The 26,055-nt window shown below is 35.0% G+C and overlaps 2 protein-coding genes across 4 annotated transcripts in view; one reads left to right on the top strand and one right to left on the bottom strand.

The window, feature by feature from the left end:
• kek2 (kekkon 2) overlaps positions 1-26,055 on the top strand; it is a 597,210-nt gene that overhangs the window by 174,085 nt on the left and 397,070 nt on the right. The window lies entirely within an intron of this gene.
• Positions 1,745-23,550, bottom strand: LOC135849343 (esterase FE4-like). 3 transcript variants are annotated; one of them, XM_065369729.1, is made up of 11 exons: positions 22,763-23,544; positions 22,502-22,661; positions 22,215-22,352; positions 21,914-22,067; positions 15,445-15,630; positions 15,045-15,250; positions 8,189-8,354; positions 3,579-3,736; positions 2,870-3,026; positions 2,144-2,282; positions 1,745-2,070 (listed from the first exon to the last, which is right to left on the bottom strand). In XM_065369729.1, exons 2-11 carry the CDS (start codon positions 22,628-22,630, stop codon positions 1,875-1,877), a joined length of 1,629 nt encoding a protein of 542 aa, XP_065225801.1. In that variant the 5' UTR covers positions 22,631-22,661; positions 22,763-23,544; the 3' UTR covers positions 1,745-1,874. The 3 variants fall into 3 exon arrangements, with proteins under 3 accessions (XP_065225801.1, XP_065225802.1, XP_065225803.1); XM_065369730.1 differs by having other exon boundaries at positions 22,502-23,544; XM_065369731.1 differs by lacking the exon at positions 2,870-3,026 and having other exon boundaries at positions 1,907-2,070; positions 22,763-23,550.

Below are 26,055 nucleotides of genomic sequence, written 5' to 3'. Positions count from 1 at the left end.
CAGCATCAGGTTAGAACCGTTTCAAGCAATTCTGGAGCCTCCAGTAGATTTTCAAAAGTTGATATTTCCACAAAATTTTGCCCTATGAAGTTGAAAAACTTTTTAAAAATCATTATATAATTTCTATACAGTAATTTCAGGTGTTTTAAAGCCATTTTTGAGCCTCCAGAAACATTTTAGAAATTCCAGCTACTCAAATAAAAGCCATAAAATTTGTCCAAGAAGTCAAAAATAGGGTGTAAACTGTATCTCAACTTTTTAAAATCAAATTCCAACAGATTTTATGACATTTGTTGGAAAACTGAAATTTTCAAAATGCTGCTGTAGACTTCAGAACTGCTTGAAACCATTTCCAGTTCTCTCAGCATGTTGAAATCAGGGTATAAAGTGAATTTCAGCTTTTCAACTTCATTATGGGCAAAATTTTATGGAAATTACAAATTTCAAAAATCTGTTGCAGGCTCCAAATGGCTCGAAATGATTCGAAACCATTTCAAATCGATCCAAGGGGATCGAAAAAAGAGTACTTACGTATCAAATTTCAGCTGTTTAGGTCAATTTGATAACATTTTGATCATTTTTCATTTATGACCGAAATTTGATTCTCAAAAATTCGCCAAAAATCAAGAAATTCACTTTAGTACATGCCAGAAAATTTTGACTGGTGATGGTCCTGATCAGATATGAAAGGAATGACTTGATTGATCAGATAAGATCTGATGTGATCAGATCCGAAGATTTCTCGGATCCAATTTGACCTGACCAGTTCAGATCAAAATTCTGATCGATTCAAATCTGCATTCAGACCCATCACATTTTTGAAATTGGATCGCAAAACTGATTCAGGGGTTCCCAAAGTTGTAAAATAATTGAGCACCAGCAATGCCTTCTGTTTTGGCTCATAAGTTTTAAAAGAAGGGGGACAGGGGCAGTGTTTGTGATCTCAAATAACTCATATCAAACCACTTTTGAAATATCAACCCCCAAACACTTCCAACTAGTGGTATTCAACATTTCAAAAGTGAAATTCCAGGTGTGTTGTTCAAAAGTGAATTTTCGACCAACTTCTGAATTCCAGAAAAAGTAATAAAATCAAATTTTCAAATAAAGTAGGTATCTAAAAATGTCAAATTTTGAGTCAGATGATGCTAAGAACACATCAGACAATACTTGCCTACCTCCCCCTTCCCTTCCCCTCCCTCCCAAAAAACCTGGAAAAAACCTTGTTCAACAATTTGATTTTTCTTCCAACTTTTTCTGAAATTAACAAATTGGTCGAAAATTCACTTCTTGAACTCCCCCTCCTCCCCCCCCGAAAATCTTGCTATTACCCACAGTTATAGGTCCTAAAGTTCATTTTAGGGTCTTCCAACTAGGGTGATTTGAAATTTCTGGAGAAAATTAAGAAATTGCTGGGGACCTCAGAATAGCCCAAAACTTGATGACGTCAATCATAAGTTCACTTCGCTAAAAAAAAAAATGTATGTCTCATGAGAAAATTTAATAATTGCCCTTGGACCTTTAAACAACATTTCTAAGTTTTTTAAATTATCAAAAATTTGCTAAAAATCCAAAAATGAATTTTACCATATGAAATTTTGGTCAAGGGGGTTTCAAGACATGCTCTTTCGATCTAGTTTGGTTTCGTTCAAATCAGATAGTGTAAGTTCAAAAGATTCCCTTGTCAGAATTTTGAGGTAACCTGGCCCTAATCTCCCCACCTCATCGTTTCAATGATTTTCATTCGTTCCAGTATTTTTATATTGGTTTGATGATTTTTATAACATCCTTACCCAAAATAATTATAATTAATATCACTTCAAAAGGACCACATCCTTAAATTCACGCATCTATCCAGCATATGCATAGATATTTCATAAATCCAACGATAATTTTTCATTTTTCGATATCTGCAGCTCCATTTTCCTCTTCAAATCCCACCAAAACTGATACCTTTCTTCATTAATAGCTCCATCTTTCATTTCAAGATCCTTGTCAATTCGCAAATAACATCGTTTATTTTTTGTAGTGGGATGCCACGTCACAGGTACCAGGTCGGAATTGGGATCACTGTACAAAAATAGGTAATAAATATGACGAATAAACAGAGAGGTAAAAAAATAAATCTTAGTTATTATGGTACCCAGTTTTGGCAAAATTCGTCCACATCGCACATAAACAATTGGTGACCCGGACATCGTCTTTTGTAAAATTAACCGAAGGGTTTTTGAAAAATATATCCGAGCCGAATAAATAAAAATGATCGTCGGCGTGAATGGCACCTGAAATTCGTCGCAAAAATTATTACCTATCTAGGCATCTTCCGGAATATTTCGTTATGAAATTTTTTTCACTTCGTTTATCAAAAACGACCATAATAATATACGAGTTTATAAACCAAAACAAGAGGGAATTTTTCGACAACGTAGAGTAAAGGATGTGCGCACTATGGCGTAAAAACTTGCAACATTTAATGAAAGAGCATCAGGAGCCAGAGGGGCTGATGTGGTTTCGTTGAAAACCATTTAAAATGCACAGAAATTGTATAGACAGCGAAATTAACTAGGTCGGGGTGGCGCGGGCGCGGGCGTTGGCGATAGAGCAGTCCTTCATGGTATTTAACACACCTCCAACTATTCGCAGTTTATTGTAGAGCACTTTGTCGCTTATTAAATATGAACCCTAGCGAAGCAATTTATTTACCTTGCCTAATTCCATTACCGGCATCTACAGCAGCGATTATTCAGGGCGGCTTTTCTTATTAGTTTCGTTGACAATTTGATACCTTCACCGTTAGGCGTAATTTTTCATTTGTCGTTTGATAAACTACGATAGCTTACTATCCTACATCGTACCTTGCTATACCTACCTTTCACATCGCCCGTATAATTGCCGAAAAAGTACTTAAACAAATTCACGCTGCCGTTGTAACAAAATTGATACGTGTACACAGCAACCGCACCAGGTTCTTCAACCAAATACTCTTCTAAATCGTAGAAATGCTTGAAATACAAATCCGTGTACAACTGCCATCAAAACATAGCCGGGTAAACGTCTCGTTTACGTCTTACGAGTATATATACGTTTTAATAATAAGTTACTCGTGATATTATTACCTACCGTAGGTACCTATATACGACATACGTACCTCGTGTAAATCTGCTATAGAAAATATACACGAGCTGGTGCGAAGAAGAGATGAACTAACATCATTCAGCAACCTACCACATTTTTCTCTCTCACACAATTTTCAAAGTGTGCATACTATAAACATCACGACACATTTCGCGAAGAAGCGACGATGCGATTCTGTGTGTGCTCATGTTTAAAAATACTACATAATGTAATGAGATGCGCGTTTCTCATACCAAATGAGAGAGAAAATTTCAACTCTTTTACAGTTTTTTTATATTTTTCCTCAGTTCTCAATCGAATATATTTTCTTCTTCGCACCATTTAATATACTCACGACATACAGAACGGTAGTCTGCAATGTTTGTGCTTATTTAATAATGTTCGATATTGCAGATTGCTTATCATCTCATCGTCATAAAATAGGTAGTTGATCAGTTTCTTACGTCGGTAATGGAGTTTTTATCTCTAATCGGTGTTATTCCGTTGGGGAAATAATAATTTTTCAAATCTGCGATGCCTTCTTCGGTGATTTCCATGGTTTCGTAATTTAATCTAATTACATCGCCGAATTGACTGTTTAAGATTTCCACTAGTTTGGGCTCTGCAAGAAAAAGTGAAGGTTTAGATGATCTGAAGGATGAAATTGCAGGTGTTGTAATCTCAAATTGGTTGAATAATTCTTACAAAGGGGCCTTTTAAATTAAAATTTTCCAAATTGAACGAAACCGAGCTGTACATCAAAAGAGCATGTCCTAAAACCCTATTAACCACAATTTCAGGTTCAAAAGTTCATTTTTTAATTTTTGGCGAATTTTTGAAAATTCCAAAAATTGGAAAAAACCACTTCAAGGACAATTTGGTGAATCATTCACGAACGAATTGAATAATTTTTAGTGAATCATTCGCGAATGAATTGGTTCGTATAAGTGACTGGTTCGCAAATGAATCGATTCATTTTCTCAATTTTTGATGAATTATTCGCGAACGAATTGATTCGTATAAGTGACTCGTTCGCGAACGAATCAATTCATTTACTCAATTATTGATAAATCATTCGTGAACGAATCGAATTTGTATAAGTGACTCGTTCGCGAACGAATCGATTCATTTACTCAATTTTAGGTGAATCATTCATGAACGAATTGAATAATTTTTAGTGAATCATTCGCGAATGAATTGGTTCGTATAAGTGACTCGTTCGCGAATGAATCGATTCATTTACTCAATTATTGATGAATCATTCGCGAACGAATTTATTCGTATAAATGACTCATTCGCGAATGAATCGATTCATTTACTCAATTTCAGGTGAACCATTCACGAACGAATTGAATAATTTTTAGTGAATCATTCGCGAACGAATCGATTCATTTACTCAATTTTAGGTGAATCATTCATGAACAAATTGAATAATTTTTGTGAATTATTGATGACCGAATTGATTCGTATACGTGACTAATTCGCGAAAGAATCGATTCATTTACTCAATTTTAGGTAAATCATTCACGAACGAATTGAATAATTTTTAGTGAATCATTCGCAAATGAGTTGGTTTGTATAAGTGACTCGTTCGCGAACGAATCGATTCATTTACTCAATTTTAGGTAAATCATTCACGAACGAATCGAATAATTTTTAGTGAATCATTCGCGAACGAATTGATTCGTATACGTGACTCATTTGCGAACGAATCGATTCATTTACTCAATTTTTGATGAATCATTCGCAAACGAATTGATTCATATAAGTTACTCATTCCCTCATTCGCGAATGAATCGATTCCTTTAATCAATTTTAGGTGAATCATTCGCGAACGAATCGATTCATTTACTCAATTTTAGGTGAATCATTTACGAACGAATTGACTAATTTTTAGCGAATCATTCGCAAACAAATTGATTCGTATAAGTGACTCGTTCGCGAACGAATCGATTAATTTACTCCATTTCAGGTGAATCATTCACGAACGAATTGAATAATTTTTAGTGAATCATTCGCAAATGAATTGGTTCGTATGAGTGACTCGTTCGCGAATGAATCGATTCATTTACTCAATTTTTGATGAATTATTCGCGAACGAACGAATTGATTCGTATAAATGACTCGTTCGCGAATGAATGAATTCATTTACTCAAGTTTTGATAAATCATTCGTGAACGAATTGAATTTGTATAAGTGACTCGTTCGCGAATGAATCGATTCATTTACTCAATTTTAGGTGAATCATTCACGAACAAATTGAATAATTTTTAGTGAATCATTTGCGAACGAATCGATCCGTATACGTGACTCTTTCGCGAACGAATCGATTCATTTACTCAATTTTAGGTGAATCATTTACGAACGAATTGAATAATTTTTACTGAATCATTTGCAAACAAATTGGTTCGTATAAGTGACTCGTTCGCGAACGAATCGGTTCATTTACTCCATTTTAGGTGAATCATTCACGAACGAATTGAATAATTTTTAGTGAATCATTCGCAAATGAGTTGGTTTGTATAAGTGACTCGTTCGCGAACGAATCGATTCATTTACTCAATTTTAGGTGAATCATTCACGAACGAATTGAATAATTTTTAGTGAATCATTCGCGAACGAATTGATTCGTATACGTGACTCATTTGCGAACGAATCGATTCATTTACTCAATTTTTGGTGAATCATTCGCGAACGAATTGATCCATAAATTAAAGAATTGATCGATTCGTTGGCGAATGGTTCTTTCAAAAAATTTATGAATTCGTTCATGAATATTTAAAATGTAAAACATACTTATTTTTGAATAAATTATTCACGTTTCAAAAACATTTTCTTCTCAAAGGTTTCGCATTAATTGAGGCAAAATACCAAACGATATCATTTCTAAAATTGGAGGAACATTTCGGAATGCAATGGTGCCAATTTTTTTTACCATTATTGCCAAATTCAGAAATAGAAAAAAAATTGATAAGATTCAGGCTGTTTTTTCGAAACAAACTTCATCTTTATTAGCTGATCTGGAACATTAAGAAAGATCAATTCTGGAAATTCGTTGAGATTTAAAAAAAAAAAAATGTTGGTTTTTCATTCAAAACCTCGAGTCTGATAAAAAAAATTATACCTACCTACTGAAAATATCTATCTACGATTCACTGAGAAGGTAAATTTCAAGATGAGGTACCCCAAAAAGTGGACAAAGCCCATATTTCTTAGCTACTTTTTAATCGATTTTCGTATTTTCAAAAGGATCTCAAAAATTATAGGCAATGTCAATGTATCCCAAAAGGCTTCAAATCGACAGTTTTCACCAAGTGCTCATTTTTGGAATGAAGTAGTACAATTTTTTTTGTAATATCGCAAATTATGTCAAAAAACTAAATTTTGGTAAATTTTTGGCTACTTATTCGTGATTTTTTGGAATTCGCAATATTTATCCACTTTCAAGAAGCGTTAAGATGCATTTTTCAATTTTCGATGAATTTGTAAAAATCGATCCAAAAATGGAGAAAAAATCAAAATGCCACCAGATTAGCCAAGAAAGCTGAAATTTGGTATGTTGCGGCTTATTTTTGAGCCATCTAATCGACTGGAAACAGTTTCCAACCATTTTGAGTAGTTCTGGAGCTTCTAACCGATTTTTTAAAATTTAAATTGCCATAAAATTTTACCCAGTGAAGTTGAAAAGCTAAAATTTTTCTTGATACCTCAATTACATAAATATGCTGAGTCGATCGGAGAAGGTTTTAAACAATTCTGAAGACTCTAGCCGTATTTTTGAAATTGAAGATTTTCAAAAAGTGCCATTAAAACGTTGAAATTTGGGGCATTAAATTTGGCACTTAGGTACGTTTTGAGAATACTCTAGGTGTGTCTTTTCAAGGTTTGGACTATTCGACCTCTCCCTGCTCTCCTCCAGGTGAGAATGATAGACCTTCTTGCCTGGTTTAAAACTTTTCAATTTTTGTGTATGTTCCATCGTTGGAGCTTTCTAGAAAGCTCGCATGAACATTTGAAAAGTGTCCTGAATTTTCTGTAATTTTTTCTCAATTTTTGGAATGGGGGGAGGGGGAGAATGTATAGAGGGATCGAATCAAGAAAATTAGCAGATATCCGTAATCTGTGGCTTTGCACCTTCAAATTAGTAGCAATCAATATGTCATGTCGCTTCCCTTTTTAATTTCTCAAATTTGAATCAAAAGTAGGTAGAGAAACCCTTTTAATTGTTTTTCTGAAATTTGGTTTGTCATAAAAAATGGAATTTTTCGTATTTTTTCCCTTCCAATTTTCTACTGATAGATTCAGAATTTGAAACTTATTGTGAAAACTTGAGCTTTCATCTTGAAAGTTCAAGCCTTTTGAATTTTACTTACAATTTTGAATTTCTATCTATTTTTTTCTCAACTTCGTACTCAAACAAATTTCCTCCAAATTCAATCAATTTTGATATGAAAATTATGAATTTCACCCCAGCTCTTGGAAGGGTTAGGATGGAAATAAATATCAAATGAGTAGGTCGTCGTGTTTATTTCAGGAAATGACTCCTTTTTCCTCTTTCAAAACAACCAAATTGTCCAAAAACTAAAACGAAACCAACGTTGGTAAAATTTTTCAAAGATTTTCACACTATTTTGGTTTCCAAGTCGATTATAACTTTTACAATTAGTCAAACGGTGGCGAATATTGTGTAAAATGTTGACCAAACATTGGTACCTACGTTTACTGTACAAAGCAACACCAACGCAGCAACAATTAAGCGTACTTTGTTGCGTCCTTACCCAAAGAAAATATTATTACCACCAAACCTTATTGAGGAGCATAAGGACGAAATTAGTTTTCGAGGTTGGCCAGAAACAACGTAGTACTTAGGTAGGGTGTTTGCGTATTTCGAACGCGTTTACCCTATATACCGGACACGACGACGACTAATTAGTGTTTTGTATTCGCACAACAGAGTAAAAAGGTGTCGAGGAAGCGACCACCGAAGTCTTGGAAGCCGCAAATCTGTTCGCTGTGATGTGAAAAACGTAGTATAGGTACTCGTAGTTATATACGGTGATTGTGGTGGGCTTACCTTTCATAAACATGTTTCCACCTTCTTTATCGTTCATGCCAACGATGACGGGTATTTTTCTAGTATTTTTCAATAATTTTTCCGGATGGTCGGTTAATATAGCTGCTTCACTAGGTATCTCGATGGAGGGTAGAAAAGGGTACGATGTCGATTTACCAGGGTAACGCTGTAACAGAAAAAAAGAAATTGGCATTCTTTTAGAAACACGTTTGGCAAAACAACGAATAAGAGTACACTATGATCAAAGCTTGATATTAAAATGACTTTGCAAAGTTGTATCGAACCGCAAAAGGTAAAACAACCGTTTACAGATTAAACCGAAACCGCCCGACACTGCATAGTAGTAGGTAGGTAGGTACTACTTGAAGCTGTCTAAATATGAATTACGAATTGTAATGAGGTTTACGTTTTGCGTGTTTGTTGAACAGTCATACACAGCGGTAGCCATCAGTTACAGTAAACCGCAAAAGTTTAGCTATTTTACTTAATTTGCAACGTAATAAAAGCGTAGGTAGGTATTCTGTAACTAAACTATATAGCAGTTTGGTTAAATACAAATCATCGTTTGTTTTGCATAAACAATGCATATCCCGTGGTCGGCTCCTCCACCCGGGTCCCTCTCACCGGTCCAGATACCTCTGCAGTCAGACGGAAAATGCGAATAAACGCGCAAAAAAATGACATAACAAAGGATTTTGACGACCGAGTTGAATGTAGAAAATATACCAGTAGCATTGCTAGGGCCAGTTACGAGGGTTTTTTCAACCCTTTTCCACGTTCGATGTCTTTGCAACGTTGAAACGCCTAGCTGCCTACCTATATCTCGGTACATTTGATACAGAGTAGGTAGGTAAAAAAAAACTCATGCTTTTCTTCTCGGAAAATTATCGCAGATAATAATGAAAAGCACGAATGCAGCGTTATTATTATACCTACTAATACTTCTTTTGAAATGCTTCGAGTTTTTGTTCCTCGGAAATATGATAGGTTTTGAAAAAAAGGAGCTGAAGGAGCTTTATTGCGAGACTCCAAATCATTTTCGAAGATTGAAATTTTGAGTTTTATGTATTGAATAAAAATTCTAGACCTGGAAGTATGAAAATTAGGTATGTACATGAGGAATTTTTTTTTTCAAATTGCACTCTCCAGTGGATGGGTTTAATTAATATCTTCTGGTAGAGAAAAAAGGAAGAGAAGCAAGTTCAAAATCAACAAAAATTCTGAAATTATTGTGCGATTTTTTTATCAATTTTGGAAACGCCAATTTTTAAATTTTCAAATTTTTTGTTTTTCTGTATAACCTCTTTTTGAAAAACTTTTGTTGCAAATTTAGAATTCAGCTGAGATTTTTATTTTGAAAATATAGGTGAGATCCTTTTTCTCTCAAATTTGAAGTTTCCAAGATTGAAAATCTGTTCATGATTTTGATTGTACCTCTCCCCCTCCCCTCCCCTCCCCTCTCTTCCTCGTTCCTCCCAGACACTGATTTTCACAAATTGGTAAACTGGTGAAACATTGAGAGGTCAAATTGAGAAAAAAATCAGAATGTATTCGATGTTGCGACCTTGAACTAGACAGAATGTCATGTCATGCCACAAAATTTTCAAAATTTTTTCAACTCATTGAAATTGAAGCCTGGAAAGGGCACCGAAGGGGAGAGAGGTTCAGAAAAGAGTGGAGTGAAATAAATAAGTTGATATTATTCAATTTTTTTTTTCAATTTTGATTAAAATCGGCGACTCTAGTATCCCAAAAAGTGTTGATAACATCGCTTTTAAAATTGAAGTATTCACTCATAATAAAATTGATGAAAATTTTAAATGTGCTTCAGAGCATTAATTTTAGGGGTAAGCTAATGATGAACGTGATCTTTTTGCGGAAAATTCTAAATTTTACAATTGAATCGGTCAGTGCAGAAAGGGCATAAGTCCATTTTTGCGTTTTTCAGGAATAACAAAAAACTGATTCATTCAAAAATCAAAAAATTTCAGTAAACATGCTTAAGGTCATTGAAAGAGGACCCCAAGACACAACTTTTAGCGCAGTTTCCAAAAAAAAATATTCACGTGCGCCAGTGCTGTTGCTGCCTAAACAAATGGGACTTAGACCCTTTCTGCACTGAATTGACAAAATTTCTTTCGAAATTTCTCGGGCACGAATGGGGCTTGATTCTACATCTAAGTACATCATTTAGACTGCTATCCCGTTTAAATTGACCAAAAACCCCTCGAGTTCTAAGACTTTTTGTCGAAGTTGTTAATTTTTTCATCCTTTTTCAGTTCAGAGATTAACTTAAATTTCAAAAAATGGTCTTCTCAAAAATGTTAGTTATTTTTCAAGGAATTTAAAAAATTTTACAAAAAAGTCATAAATGCGGATCCGCCCTTTTTCTGCGCCCAAATACCACTTTCCCGGCAGTTTTGCGGAAATCTGACATCACCAGTCGATCCGCCATACTTTGAAACCCCCATTTCCGCAAAAAAATTTTTTTTCAAAAATGTGACTTGTTACCTTTCTGCACTGACCGATTCAATTAGAGCAGCATTTATTTTACCTGAACTCAAAATTAAAGGAGCTTGAAAATTCCGAAAATCAAAAAGTGCAGGGTTTTAAATGCTTTCAAACTTTTAAAATGCTCCAGTCCCTTCAATATTGAGCTTAGGCAAAAAACGAACAGAGTCGAATTTGTAGAACTTTGAATTCTCTACAAAAAATGGCATGTGCATTAATAGGGTGGATTGCAACAAAAAAATGTTAGAGGATTTTGACCAAATTCAGTGTGAAGTTCAATTTTGAGTTAAAAGTCACTCAAAAAGAATTTCAGCTTCGGTGGTACCTCAAAAAGGGAAAATATGGGTCTTCAGAAAGAGGAAATTTTTGAAAAAAAATCGAAGTATTTTGTTCTCTTACTCCAATCCAACCTGTTTTAGGACAAACGGTCCATTTCCAAAGATGGTACATTGAGATTTCGTGTCGACAATATCAAAATCTAAGACCATTTCAGGGTTCTACTAAGCGGTTGAAAACTTACAAATCACTAACTTTTGGATAAATTTGAGTTTTGAAAATGTTCTCATCCCAAATACGAGTAGGTACGTACTTTGCATTAATTAAACCATAGCATCGAAAAATATCATTTCTGAAACTGGGAAAATGTTTTGGAATGTAGTAGTACCAACTTTTTGGTAACTATTGCCAAACTCAAAAAACAGAAAAATAATTTTCAAAACCATTTTCAATGTATGTATTAGTTGATCTGGAATTAACCGAACCTTCGGAATGATCGATTTCGGAAATTCCTCCTGCTTTTTAAAATATTTTGTTTAAAAATATTACATCGAAGTCTTGAAAATATCTTTCTACGATCCACTATGGATTTTGATATTTTCGAAATGTACTAAAAAATTATAGACAAAGGTCAATGTTTCCCAAAAGGTTTCAATTTCAAATCAGCCTAAAGTGTCAAGATTTGACTTCAGGAGGTTGATTCTGATATGAAGTATGTTTTCACCAAGTGCTTCATTCCTAAATTATTATTTTTTCTCGCATAAAAATATTGGTATTGGAGCAATCCGTAGATTTTTTAATTTTATTTATTTTTATTTTTTATTATTTTTTTTTATACTGGGCGTGTATATGTAATTGTCAGGATTTTTATGCACAGTTTCGAGGGGTTAGTTATTAGATTTGATTCGAAGTAGATGATTTTCACAAAATAATTCTAATTTCATTTACAGGAAACCCTTCAAGCTCATCAAACTCGTTGATTTGAATGAAACTGAGCTAGATCGAAAGAGCATGTCCTAAAATTGCCGTAACCAAAATTTCATCAATGCTGAGGTTCATTTTTGAATTTTTGGACAATTTTCAAAATTCTACAAAATTTAAAAAAACTGTTTTGAAAGCAGTTTTTCACTGTTTTTATGAAACAAAAATTTTTTGGAGCAAAGTGAACCAATGTGAATAATTTTTTCAATCCAACTCCTACACCTGATTTTGAGTCATTCTGAAGCCTCCAGAAATTTTTTAATTTTCTTCAGAAATTTCAAATCGTTCAAGAAGGGTCAAAATCGAACTTGAGTGACTGTAATTTTGGTGGGTACTTAATTCAATACCGGGGGGACCATTTTAGGCGATTGACGTGAAATTCCAGAAATTCCAGTTTGAAATCGAGTATTTTTAGTGTTCCTGAAAGTACGATTTGAAATTTCTAGGGATATTTTCAAAACTCGAATTTTTGGTCAAAAATATAGAGTTTGGTGATTTTAGATATTATTCAAGTTTCAAGGTCGTTTGAAGGTCCTTTATAAAAAATACATATCAGTTTTTACTACTCAATACCATGAAAATTTTGAAAACCCTGCGTCAATGTTGTCTCAACTTGTGCAGAAAATCATTTTTTATTTTTTCCCGAAATTTTGTAGGTATGTATTTTAGCTTGAAAATTTTTTGACGTAATATATCAATCAATCAATCAATATCCTTTATTAACAGAATTATTACATAAGAATTACAGATTAGTTGACTAAAATAAACTTAACAGTTTACTCCAACTCCGCTATACCCGAAATTGGGCGAAGGATTCTTGCAAACGTGCCCACTCCTGTCTTACTAAAGTAAGTCTCCCGTACATTTTGTGCCCCAAAAAATTACCAAAATCATCCTCCCATCTCACCTTCTGTCTCCCCGCTCTTCTTGTTTTTTGCCCTAGATACCAGAAGGTAACCTTGTAGGTCCATCTCTCATCCCTCATTCTCCCAACATGGCCTGCCCAGTTCCATTTTTTTCGTCTGATCAAGTGAACCATATTAAGATTGTGTTCTAATTTTCTTTTGATACTTTTTATTTTTATTTTATCTTGTAATTTTACGTTTAGCATAGATCTTTCCATTGCGTTTTGTGTCACTTCGATTCTTTTTAATAACTTATTTGTAAGGGCCCAAGTCTGAGATCCATACGTTAGGGTTGGGACAACACGAGAGTTGAAAATTTGGCTTTTTTGATAATTTGAAAATGAACCTTTGAATATATGCTTCAGAGATCAGTACTTCCTCCATGTTAGTGTTATCCTTCTGTTTACTTCTTTCTCTGTACTATTTTCAAAAGCTATTGTTTGACCCAAGTAAACTGCTTCCATTACTTTTTCTATGTTCTCATTTCCTATTTTTATATTGGTTACAGTATCTCTGGTCAGTATTTTTGTTTTGGTCATGTTTATATTTAGCCCTGCTACTTTTCCTTCTTCATTAAGGTCGCTAATCATCTGTTTCAACTCTTTTATATACTCAGATACTAGGGTTACATCGTCAGCAAATCTCAAATTTGTAATCCTTTCCCCTCCTATCAAAATTCCTTTATTTTTCCATTTGTCTTCAAATTGTCTGAAAATAACTTCCAGGGCACTAATAAAAAACACAGGTGAGAGAGGGTCTCCTTGCTTTACCCCTTTTTTAACCGCAAAATATCTTCCTGTTTTATCTGTTATTATTCTAGCTTTTAGATTACCGTATTCAAAATTTTCTGATTTTTATGTTGGTATTACCTAGAGAGACTTTTCGGAAAATTTTCGTATAGCTTCATCGAAAATTTACATCAGAAATCGGGATAGAAAAAATGCTCATTTTGAGCATTTCCTCAAATTCCAAAATGAAAGGGCCTTCCCCTATAAGATGGGTGAAATGGCCCCTGATCCATATGGGGTTGAAAGTGGCTCAAAAAGTCACCCTTGATGTAAAAACTCCCTAAAAAAATGTTTGACCTCTCACCCCCTCCCCTTTCGGAGAAACTGCCCCCTATTAAACATCAAAACTTCAAAGGTTTGTTTCTCGGAGGGGGATTGATGAAAAATTTTGAAATTTTCACAGATTGTGTACATCATATAGGGGTACACACAGTGATTTTTTGACAATTTTCCCTTCCATTTTCTTAGTTTTTCAGGGGATTGAAAACTTTGAAGGGGAACAGAAAAAAATTGGGGGGGGGGGGGTGACATGGCTGAATTTTTTTTCAAAACTTGCTCATACCCTAAGGTATAACATATAATTCTCCCAAGGTCCCAAAGTGGAGTGCAACATGGTCAAAAAAATAAAGTTTGAAAGAAAACATGTATCTCCCGTACTACCGCGCGTTTTGTCAACACTGTTCCACGGCACTACCGTGAGAAAACTTCATCTATCGCGCGCTCTCAAACTTGGATATTTTTTTGAGAACACCATAATTGCATTCAAATTTTTTTTGATGAATATTCTCTAGCGTGGTGTGGTGAACAACAGAGGTATACCTACGAGAATTTTCAATCCCCTCCCCCTTCATATTTACCCCTCAAAATTGCGTTTTTCAACTTATTTTATGCCATTATCACTAACAATGAAAATTACAAGATAAAATATTTTTGGATGTATTTTTGACCCATAATTATCATGTAGGTATTTTTTTCGAAATTTTGGGGAGTTTTTACATCAAGGGTGACTTTTTGAGCTACTTTCGACCCCTTGAGTAAATCTCAATTTAAAAAAAATCTGTTTTAACAAAGTTGTACTCCTTCTCCTACACCTAATGAAATTTTTCAATTTTCATCCGTCAAATTCTTTTAGGGTCTTAAAGGGTTAAATTCGCTTCCAAATTTTTCGTTTTGACAACATTTTTAGTAATAAGTATTTGCAAGGAGGAACTAACTTCAAAACTCGTTTAAACAATCAACAAAAAAATCATGTCGTTGCATTCGACGAGCTCGTTACAGTACGTACTAATTAATAAAAAATATGCACTTTTTAGACTTCACGTCAGGTGTACTGCTGAGAACTAGAGATGTTGAATATCCCTTCTCTATAACGTATAAAGTATTAGGTAGATATACCTTTTTCAGCTCATTTCGCAAAGACTCATTAGCCATGCTTAAGTCGCGCACCGGGGTACTTTTTAAAAATTCCAACAGCTCTCGCTTATCGTTACCATGGAAGCCGAGGATACGTCCCAGTTCAAAGGCACGTTCTTCGGGCGAATCGCTGAAGCTCCACGAGCTCAAAGCGGAACCACTTTGTAGGATGCATTTATGAAATAAATCTGAAACGAAGCCATACGCGTAAACAACTTTCAGGTGTGATAAAAAAATATCTCCGCGTCCTATGTACCTATATGACTGAGCTATCGATACAATATGGATGGATGAATGAATGAATGAATAGATTTAGATAGCGTCGTACATCCGACCACCACACGTTCGATTGCTCGTCATTTTACACTGGCAAATATTTTACCATGCGATAACGGCGACATCATATGCAAATGAATAGAAGAAGCGCCGGCACTCTGTCCAAATAACGTGATATTATTTGGGTCGCCGCCAAAATATTCTATATTCTCCTTTACCCATCGGAACGCTATCAGTTGATCTTTCAAGCCCATATTTCCAGCGCACTCTGGCAAGCCGAGATTTAAAAATCCTGTAACACGACGACAACGACGAAAACGACTTACATCAATCAACCTCATCTTTACTACTACGCAGTTACCAAAAACATCTCTTCTCTTATTTACCCAAACAAAACCCCAACCCCAGGCCTTGGAAAATTTCACTTTCTCGCTACGTAATACAACAAAATCGATTCGACTATTCGATATTTTTTCCACTTTCGATCCCCTAGTCTTAAAAGAGAAGGGCTGTCGAGCGTTAACTACGTAAAATAAATGATGGTGCGAAACGTTTTGTATTACGCGACGACTCGAATGCGTCATCATTTGCACCCTCAAAGGAATCTTTTCCGTAAGAATATCCATGTCCCTACCACCTATCGTATGCAGAAGGGTATATGCAAAAACCATCTCCCAATACTAATTTTTCCTACCCCTATCGCGTTAAATATGCCGCAAGAGTTTCGTCTCTGTCGTTTTTCAAATTCGCAACTCGTCTGCGAAAGTGAAAAAATTGTACGTTTTTGGGACAGCGTACGACAATTATTTATTACCGGGGCTGAGCCGCGCTCAAATGCGCCCGCCGTGTAAACGTCTGCGGATATCATTTTGCGTTCGATGGCAATAACTGATTTATTGGCGGATTTTCACACCATGTACGGGCTAAATTAATTTTAAACTCGACTCGTTTTACCGCACAGCTCTATTTAAATGTAGATAGATACGATATGCCGGATTAGTACACGATGCGGTTCGATTTGACGAAATATGCGGACTATACGAATTCCAATTCTTTTTTCACCAACGCGTCTACATGCTTTGTAGGTAGGTAGGTGTGTATTGTGTTGGTGTAGGTAGAATATGATGATTTATTGCGGATTATCAAAGGTGGCAAAAAGGTCTGCAAAACAGTCAGCTTGAAAGGAAGGCGGAGGCGGTGGAGGTGTAACGAGAGAATGGAGCTTACAGGCTCTGTAGATACCAGTTTTGATTCTTTCAAAGGCTTTCTGCGAACAAATATTTGGAAAAATTCAATACTAGGGAGATAGATAGGGGTGGTTTTAAAACCATCGAACTCGTTGATTCTGGGTGTTTTGAAAACAGCCTAAATATTTTTCCTGCTGGTAACACAGCAAGTACAACTAGGTACCTAACAAGGGAGGTTTCCCAACTGGAAGAAACATTTTTCAATCAAACAAACCTAAATCAAAAGAGAATACACAAATACATCATCAGCCGAAATTTTAGGGTTCAAAGATGCATTTCTTGATTTTTGGCGAATTTCTGAAAATCAAAAGTGAAAAAAAATCAATATTTTGGCAAATTAAATCAGAAATCTGAAATTTGGTGTTTAGGTAGTATGGCAACCTATTCTCACCCACTCGAAACGATTAGAAACAGTTTTGAACAGTTTTGAGCAATTCTAAAGCCTTCAGCAGATTTTTGAAATGAAATGTCCACAAAATTTGAACTTTCAATCATTGTATTTTTGAAATTATAGATTTTTTGACTCGGACTCTTTACCTCCCCTCCCCTTCACTTGTGCCCCAAACAAGGTTAGAATTTTAAAACAGGATGTAAGACCCTTCAGAAGCCCCTGCCCTTCATTAACTTACCATTGATGCCTTCCAAATTTTGAAAAAAAAGGATGAAAAGTTATTTTGAGACAAATTGTTTTCTTTTTCATTAATCCCTTTCCTCCTAAAAATCAACATACGTATCACTCCATATTTTTTCAAATTTTTTTACCCACATTTTTCTGAAAATTTGGAAGCTAGAAGGGCACCGAGGAGTTGTGTTTCAAATAAATATATATATTTTCGAATTCTACATCCTTAAATCGGTAGAAATCGAAATGTCACACCATATTTTGGAACTTTTTTGTGCTGGTAACTCCCTCCCCCCTCACCCCTCATTTCAATCCATTTTTTTTTTATTATTTGCCTCCCGAGCTTCACAATACGCGTCATGTACCTCCATAATAAGCATTTTGAAAATATCTCGTAAAAATTAATTTAATGTAGACTTTTTTAGAGAAAAATTTTTGAACCACACGTTTTTTTTTACATTTTTGAAAAGTTGTTGTAGAAGTAGATGGAAAAACTCAATTTTCAAAACGTTTCGCATCTTTTGATACAGACACAAGAAGATAAATACCTGGAGTAAAAATTGCAGAATTCTTTGACATTTCTTTGTCTTTTCCATCAGAGCAAAATTCCTGGATCTTTTTTTGTTTAAAATTCTTTAAATGCTGGAAACCCTAGTATGGTCTTGCTGCATGTTCTTCCTGCTCTCATTTTTAGTTTTTGTAAGATTGTGGAGCAAACGCATGTTTTGGGCATGTTGTAATTTTTTGTTTTGGTTAAAATTTCTTATAATAGACAATCAATTAATCGAATTATTTTATTTGTTTTGTTTCAGGTGAGTACCAACAACTTTCATGTCTACGATAGAAAGGAAGATTAAAAACCAGTCATCAATAAGTATGTTACTAATTATTTCAATGCCATAAATCTGAAAAATTAAATTTTTTTTTCCTTCGAGGTATTTTCCCAAATTGACCCAACCATCTAAAAGATACCAGCTCACTCTGGAATTTTTTGATAAGCACCTTAAAGAAGAAGAACATTATTCGAATTCAAACCTCATGCTTCAAATTTATTTTTATTTTTGCTTCATTGCTTCAAATTACATACCTAATGTGACCTGTCAAAATCTCCATAAAACAAAAAATGAAAATTTAAAATATTTATCATGACGTGTGATTCAACACTCGATAGTTTGAAATGGACTTGATCAGAATGAGCCAATCTAGCAACAATGAAACCTAGTGTAAAGTGATTGGATCTGGTCAGAAAAGATCCAGATGTTTATTTGTTCCATTCAAATTTATTCATACAGATATCTCAATCAGATCATGATTTTAATCGAATTAGATCTGTTCAAATTTGATCAGATCCAATGAAGGGAATTTTGTGTCACATCTGATCGATTTGATGGAATATGATCAGACCTATTTGATCAAATCAGATCTGGCCTGGTACAAACGTTTCCTCAATCAAATCTGATAAAATCAGAGTTCTGATCTGATTAGGTTTGTTCAAATCTGATCAGACTCAATAAGAGAAACCTAATCATTTGATCTGACTGGATGTGCGTAATCAAATAATATCTAGTTTTGATCAAAAGTCTGATCAGGCCCACGGAACGAAATTGATCTGTTCAGTACATCGACACGTTTCATCAGATAAAATCATTAGGCAAAATCTTATCAAATCAGAGAAGGTCAAATAGGATCTGTTCAGATCAGATTGGATCAGAATTTTGATAAACTTATGTCTGTTTAAGTCTGCTGATATCCAATGGAGGAAACCTGATTGAGTGATTGCATCAAATCAGATCAGTTTGACCATATCCGATCATAATATTCTGATCTAATAAGATCTGTTCGGATCAGATAAATCAAGATTTTTGATGCGACTGCATCGTTCAGATCACATCAGATTCAATTGATGAAAGCTGATTGCTTCTGATCAGATTAGTTTCACTATACCAAATCATAAGTCTGATCAAGATAGACGTTCAGATCAGATAAATCAGAGTTCTGATAGGACTGCTCTGTTTAGATTAGATCAGATCCAATTTAGTAAAGCTAATTGCTTCTAATCAGATTGATTTGACCATATCAGATCTGATAAATCAAAGTTTTGATAGGACTGCTCTGTTTAGATCAGATCAGATAAGATCAGATCCAATGGAGTAAGCCTGATTGCTTCTGATCAGATTAATTTGACCATATCAGATCTGATAAATCAATGTTCTGATAGGACTGCTCTGTTTAGATCAAATCAGATCACATCAGATCAGATCCAATTGAGTAAAACTGATTGCTTCTGATCAGACTAATTTGGCAATATCACATCATAATTCTGATCAAATTAGATCTGTTCAGATCTGATAAATCAATGTTTCGATAGGACTGCTCTGTTTAGATCACATCAGATCCAATTGAAGAAAGCTGATTGCTTCTGATCAGATTAATAATTTGACCATATCAGATCAGATAAATCAATGTTTTAATAGGACTGCTCTGTTTGGATCAGATCAGATCCAATTGAGTAACACTGATTGCTTCTGAACTGACTAATTTGGCAATATCGGATCATAATTCTGATCAAATTAGATCTGTTCATATCAGATAAATCAGAGTTTTGATAGGACTGATCTGTTTAGATCATATCAGATCCAATTGAGGAAAGCTGGCTGCTGCTGATCAGAATAATTTGACCATATCAGACCATAATTCTGATCAAATTAGATCTGTTCAGATCAGATAAATCAGAGTTTTGATAGATCTGCTCTGTTCAGATCAGATCAGATCCAATTGAGGAAAGCTGATTTCATCTGATCAGACTAGTTTGATCAGATCAGACGACATGACCGGATCTAATTCAGTTCAGATTATATCAGATTCGATTGCTGATTAGATTTATTCAGATTGTATCAGAATTCAGATCAGATGATCATACAGAGGAATCCTGATTATATCTGGTCGAAAAAGTTTTATTAGATCAGTTTGATCTAATGTGATCTATTCAGATTAGATCACATCAGAATTTTGATTGGATTACATCTATTTGGATCAGATTAGATCGTAGTTTTGATCAGATTAGATCTGACCAGGCTCGATGGGGAAACCTTTTGATTGGATCAGATCACTCATAATTCATTTCGATCTGATCAGATTTAATTATGATCAGAGCTTTAATTGGATTACATTAGTTCTGATCTTATTAGATACAACAAGGAATAGGTGTCTGATCGATTTTGATCAGATCTGGACACTTTTTTGATAAAATTTGATCTGACTAATTCTGATGAGATCAGATACGATTCGAATATTCTCCCTTAATTCAAATCGAATGGGCCAGGTTTAGGGACCTGATCAGAGTCAATATTTTCCACGTCCAAATTCTAAAAAAAATATTCCATCCAGCATGCAAAATAAAGGCCTGTGGATAGTAAATTCAAAGAGCTAAAAATTGTTGGGCGGATCAGATGCTCCACCAATGTGAAATTTACGAGCATTTTCTGATAAATTCAAATAATTTTTTTGCTTCTCAGTTGAACAATTTTGATCAGGGTTCAGGTTTTTTTTTGAGTAGGCTAGCAGGGGGTGGGCGTACTATCAATATATGTAGAACATCACACCAAAGTTCATGCTCAGGATCAACTAGCAACCTGTCGATTAATCAAGAATGGAATTAGGTAGGGGAGAGACGCCAAATATGGAATACCATCTTTAAAATTGAGATTGCTCAGCCCCAAATCAACTTAAGGGTGATCTCAAACAACCAATGGGTAGCTGCAACCCTCTAGTTTCACCCTCCAAAAGCTCAGTTCTCAAAACCAAAAACTTTTCCCCCCACTCCCTTTTTTGTAGAAAGTGTCATTTTTGGACTTTGAAAAAATGGTCCCCAAATATGGAATAGTTTTTTTTTCAAAAATTACTCTCAAAAATACGTATTTAAATGAATTTATTTTGACTTGAAATGTAATAAGTAATTAAAACCTTTGACTACAATAACAAAATTCACATTTTAATCATTTTAATCAATTTAAAATGTGAAATTATCTGACATTTGAAAAAAAAAATTGTTCAAAAATTAATGGATAAAATTGCGTATTTCATCAAATTTATTCGACTTGAGACCTAAAATACATCTAAGATGCATAATTACTAACGTTTTGAACATGTGTGATCGAAAGAATACTTAAAAAATAAGAAACACAACATATTCCATAATAGGCTACCCAAAGAATCTGAATAAAAAACGATCATAACTTTTTTATTTGCAGCTTTCGAGAAAAACTGATGAAATATTCTGAAAGTACTCACTTTTCACTTCTAGAAGCTATCTTCATACAAATGTTTTCGCACAATTTTCTGCTAAAATTTTTCAATTCAAAATTTTTCACAGAAAAATTTTTTTGTTATCAAATCACATTTTTGTCAATTAAACACAGATAACTTTACGGATCACCACCAAAACTCGTATAGCCTGGTTATTTCACTAGCTTAATCGATTCTGACCATCGCCGGTAGATTTCGATGATAAACATTCGAGATATTGTCGCATTCCATATTAGGCAACATTCCATATTTGGCGTCTCTCCCCTATTACAAGTACGTCACATTTCTACAGCACCATCATAAAAATTTCAAATTTCAAAGCCCTAGGCAGCCCTATAAAACGTCAAATAACGCCCATCACCCCTCCAATCACATCTCCCAAAACAAACCACTCAGCTCACCCAGCACATGCAGACGGTAATTAAACGTAACCAAAATGACATCGTAATTCATCAAATGATCCGCCGAAGACGTCAGAGGAGATCCAGAAAATGAGCAAAAACCGCCTCCGTGCACATTCAGCATAACCGCTCGCTTAGTTTCGTTATCCGGCCACTGAAACATATACGAAAATACCATCATATAAAAGACATACCGAATCACTCGTAGCATTCGCAAAAGATATCTTTGTAAATGTACCTCTATAGGTACCTATAGCTCGACTTGGCGCGAATGCGTAAAATATACGTATAAAGTTTTTACCTCGGGGATGAAAACGTTTAGATACAAGCAATCTTCTGTACCATAAACGGCGGTCTTTTCGAATGTCGTTTGATAACACTGGCCTCCTTCTTTGTTCGCTTTAAACACACCATGCCAATTTTTGGCTTCCACCGGAGGCTACAAAAGGTATAGATATATCAATTTCAACTCGATTCGTTGCCCTAGCCCTATATAGTACATTATACAGCGAAGTATATACTCGTAAGCCTTTAATAATTTCTATATCATATAAAAGCTCGTAATAGTAAAAGCTTAAAAAGTTATACCTTGAATCGTAAATCGCCTATTGGAGGCTCCGCGTACGGAATACCTAAAAAGCTAAAATATTTTTTCTTCGTCCACGCCGCGTACTCCTGATTACCTTGAATTTCTCCTTGTTTTATCGTTAAAATCATTTTAAGTAAAATTTAATAACGCACTAGAGTACTATAATTTAAAAAAAAAAGAAAACTTTTTTAATTACGCTTCGTATAACGAAAATGCTCTTCGTGTCTGGCGTTGGAGCTTTTTTTCCTGTATACACATACCGAAAATGAGGACGAAGAGAAGGCCAATTTACACGACGTAAAAAGTTGACTATGCAGATTTCACGCAGCTACAGCCAGCGATGCTGTGATACTGCTGATGATGCTGGTGCTCTGGAGGTAGAGGAGGCAGTAGGCACTTTTATTCAACGTAAGCTTAGCTCGGCTGAGTTATGCTCGCTATTGAAATAGTCGCTCGTGGAATAAACATTTTAAATAACGTTTATATTAAAATGAATTATAAATTCAGATTACACCTTTTAATAGACCATTAATTTGGTTCCGTATAACTTTTTACATATATATACGTACTATACTCGTTATAAACTCGCACAACAGCACCACCATCAAAGCGTTTTGTGAAAGAGTAAAAAAAAAAAACTTTCCGGAACAACTCGCGCATACAAAGATAACAGAGATATATTGAAAAAAAAAACTCAAAATGTAAATAAACCAAATCAACTAGCCATGTTGATTAAGGTAAAAAAAAAATAACCTCGCGTATAAAGTCCTGACGAACTGCTCTTTTTTTCGCAATCCTATCGAGCTTTTTATATTTTATTAAATCCACATCAAACAAAATTTCAAATCGATATTTTTTAAATGAAAAGTCATCGAATGCCTCGTAAACGCATGAAAAAACTCCACTAGACTCGTATTTCTGTTACAAGTGTTTATTTGCAACGTAGGTAAGTACTTGAAAACTCGTTGGCGTATCGAAGGAAAACACCTATACTTTGTAGCGACGACGAGTGATAAAAAGTGAGAATTTGTAAAACGATAATAAAACGTCAGAGCTGTGTCCTTATTTTCGTTCGAATATTTCACGTGGAAATTAAACACATGTGAGGAGGTCGTTGTAAAGACTTTGCAAATTTATTACCCCAAGTGCCATCGTACATTAGAGATAAAAATTTACACCTTAGATATACCTGACGTGAGCCTTGTACGAGTGGCTTATGAAGTTGGAATGTTTTCGCAATTAATCCTTTTTGTCGCAAAGGCCCCATAAATCGCATGAGGAATGTGGGAAGTACCTTCGTCTCAAGACTCGAGCCATATTTTTGGCATATTCGCGAAGTTTTTAGTGAACTGAGGCTTGCAATAAGGGAACCTCTCGATCACTCAGGCGCCGAATTGATTTATTTTTTGAATCGCAATATTAGTCGAGGAGCCCGCTTAAGGATAAATTGCCCCCCCCCCGTCGATCCTCCGGGACAACTTTTCTCTTAAAGGAGGAGTCCTAAGGAACATTTCTAGCCCTTTGAAATTTTTCAACCGTACAAAGGTACATCGAAAGATCATGCAAAAATCCATCACCCGTCAAAATTTCAAGTGCTAAAGTGCGTTTTTCGATTTTTAGTAAATTTTTGAAAGTCAAATTTAGGCCAAAAATGAGGGGAAAAAATCAAAATTTTACCAAATTGACCAAGAACGCTTAAATTTGAGATACACCCTATTTTTGACATGCCAAATCGATTGGAAACTGTTTCAAACTGTTTTGAGCAGTCCTGGAGCCTCCAGCAGATTTTTGAAACTCGAAATTACCACAAAATTTCACCAAAATGGAGCTGGAAAGCTGAAATTTATTCTGCAAACTAATTTCAATACGCTACGAAGTCAACTGCAGGGTTATTTCAAGTCGTTTTGGAGCATCCAGCGATTTTTTGAAAATTACTGGAGCCTCCCGTAGATTTTTGAAACTTAAATTTCCTAAAAATTTCATCAAACGGAGATGAAAAGTCAAAATTCATTCTGCAAACTAATTTTAATACGCTACGAAGTCGTCTGCTGGTGAATTTCAAGTCGTTTTGGAGCCTCCAGCCACTTTTTGAGAGGTCGTTTGGTGTTTTTTGGAAATTGAAATTTCCAAGAAGTAGCTGGAAGCTTCAAAACCATTTGAAACCATTTGAAACCACCATGTAGTAGACTTCATATCGTATTGAAATTAGTTTGCGAAGTAAATTTCAGCTTGTCAACTCCATTTGGTAAAATGTTGCGGGAATTTCAAGTTTCAAAAAACTACTGGAGGCGCCGGCAATTTTCAAAAAGTCGATGGAGGCTCCAAAATGATTTGAACCTACCTGAAGTCGTCTTCAGAGGGTGTTAAAATTGGACTGTAGAGTAGATTTCAGCTTTCCATCTCCATTTGATGAAATTTTAATTTCAAAAATCTGATTGAGGCTCCAATAATTTTCAAAAAGTCGATGGAGGCCCCAAAATCGACTTCAAATCCCCCTGCAGTTGACTTCGTAGCGTATTGAAATTAGTTTGCGAAGTAAATTTCAGCTTGTCAACTCCATTTGGTAAAATGTTGCGGGAATTTCATGTTTCAAAAATCTACTGGTGGCTCCAGCAATTTTCAAGAAGTCGATTCAGGCTCCAAAATGATTTGAACCTACCTGAAGTCAGTGAAGTCGTCTTCAGAGGGTGTTAAAATTGGACTGTAGAGTAGATTTCAGCTTTCCATCTCCATTTGATGAAATTTTAATTTCAAAAATCTGATTGAGGCTCCAATAATTTTCAAAAAGTCAATGGAGGCCCCAAAACGACTTCAAATCCCCCTGCAGTTGACTTCGTAGCGTATTGAAATTAGTTTGCAGAATAAATTTCAGCTTTCCAACTTCATTTTGGTAAAATTTTGTGGGACTTTCAAGTTTCAAAAATCTACTGGAGGCTCCAGAAATTTTCAAAAAGTCAATGGAGGCTCCAAAATGATTTGAACCTACCTGAAGTCGTCTTCAGAGGGTGTTAAAATTGGAGTGTAGGGTAGATTTCAGCTTTCTATCTCCATTTGATGAACTTTTGTGAAAATTTAAATTTCAAAAATCTGATTGAGGCTCCAATAATTTTTAAAAAGTTGATGGAGGCTCCAAAACGACTTGAAATCTCTCTGCAGTTGACTTCGTAGCGTATGGAAATTAGTTTGCAGAATAAAGGGTATTCCTGGTTAAGATAGGTGAAATGGCCCTGTTCTCAGATTTGGAAAATCATGATGGATTATTGTTGGGTACCTCCAATAAAAATTTTCGACCGGAATTTCCGCCCCCCCAACCCACCCCCCTTGGTCAGTATAGCCAAAAAACGCGTTTTTTGCGCGAAAAATTCGGTATCCATGAGTGGTGAGGATAAAACTCTGGTACCACGCGGAATGTGTAGGGAAAGCCTGGGCCTTTCAACACGATTTTTTTCAAAATTTTTTATCGTAGTGGTGGGGGTAAAATTGACAAAAGAAAACTTTGAAGCGCAACAGCTCCGAACTGAAGGGTACTACACAAAAACTGTTTTCGCCAAAA

This window comes from Planococcus citri, chromosome 5 (assembly GCF_950023065.1).
Source record: "Planococcus citri chromosome 5, ihPlaCitr1.1, whole genome shotgun sequence".
In the NCBI taxonomy this organism is placed as follows: Eukaryota; Metazoa; Arthropoda; class Insecta; order Hemiptera; family Pseudococcidae; genus Planococcus; species Planococcus citri.
The sequence above is the reverse complement of the archived record's forward strand: the minus strand, read 5'-3'. Positions and strand labels throughout refer to the sequence as shown.

What these genes read in the sequence shown, in the direction of transcription:
- LOC135849343 (XM_065369730.1), bottom strand. Translation starts at nt 22,630, where the DNA reads ATGATTTTAACGATAAAACAAGGAGAAATTCAAGGTAATCAGGAGTAC. An exon ending in TTACCGTCTGCATGTGCTGG is followed by an intron (nt 15,631 to 21,913) that starts GTGAGCTGAGTG and finishes GTCGTGTTACAG; the next exon opens with GATTTTTAAATCTCGGCTTG. An exon ending in TGGAAACATGTTTATGAAAG is followed by an intron (nt 3,737 to 8,188) that starts GTAAGCCCACCA and finishes TTTTTCTTGCAG; the next exon opens with AGCCCAAACTAGTGGAAATC.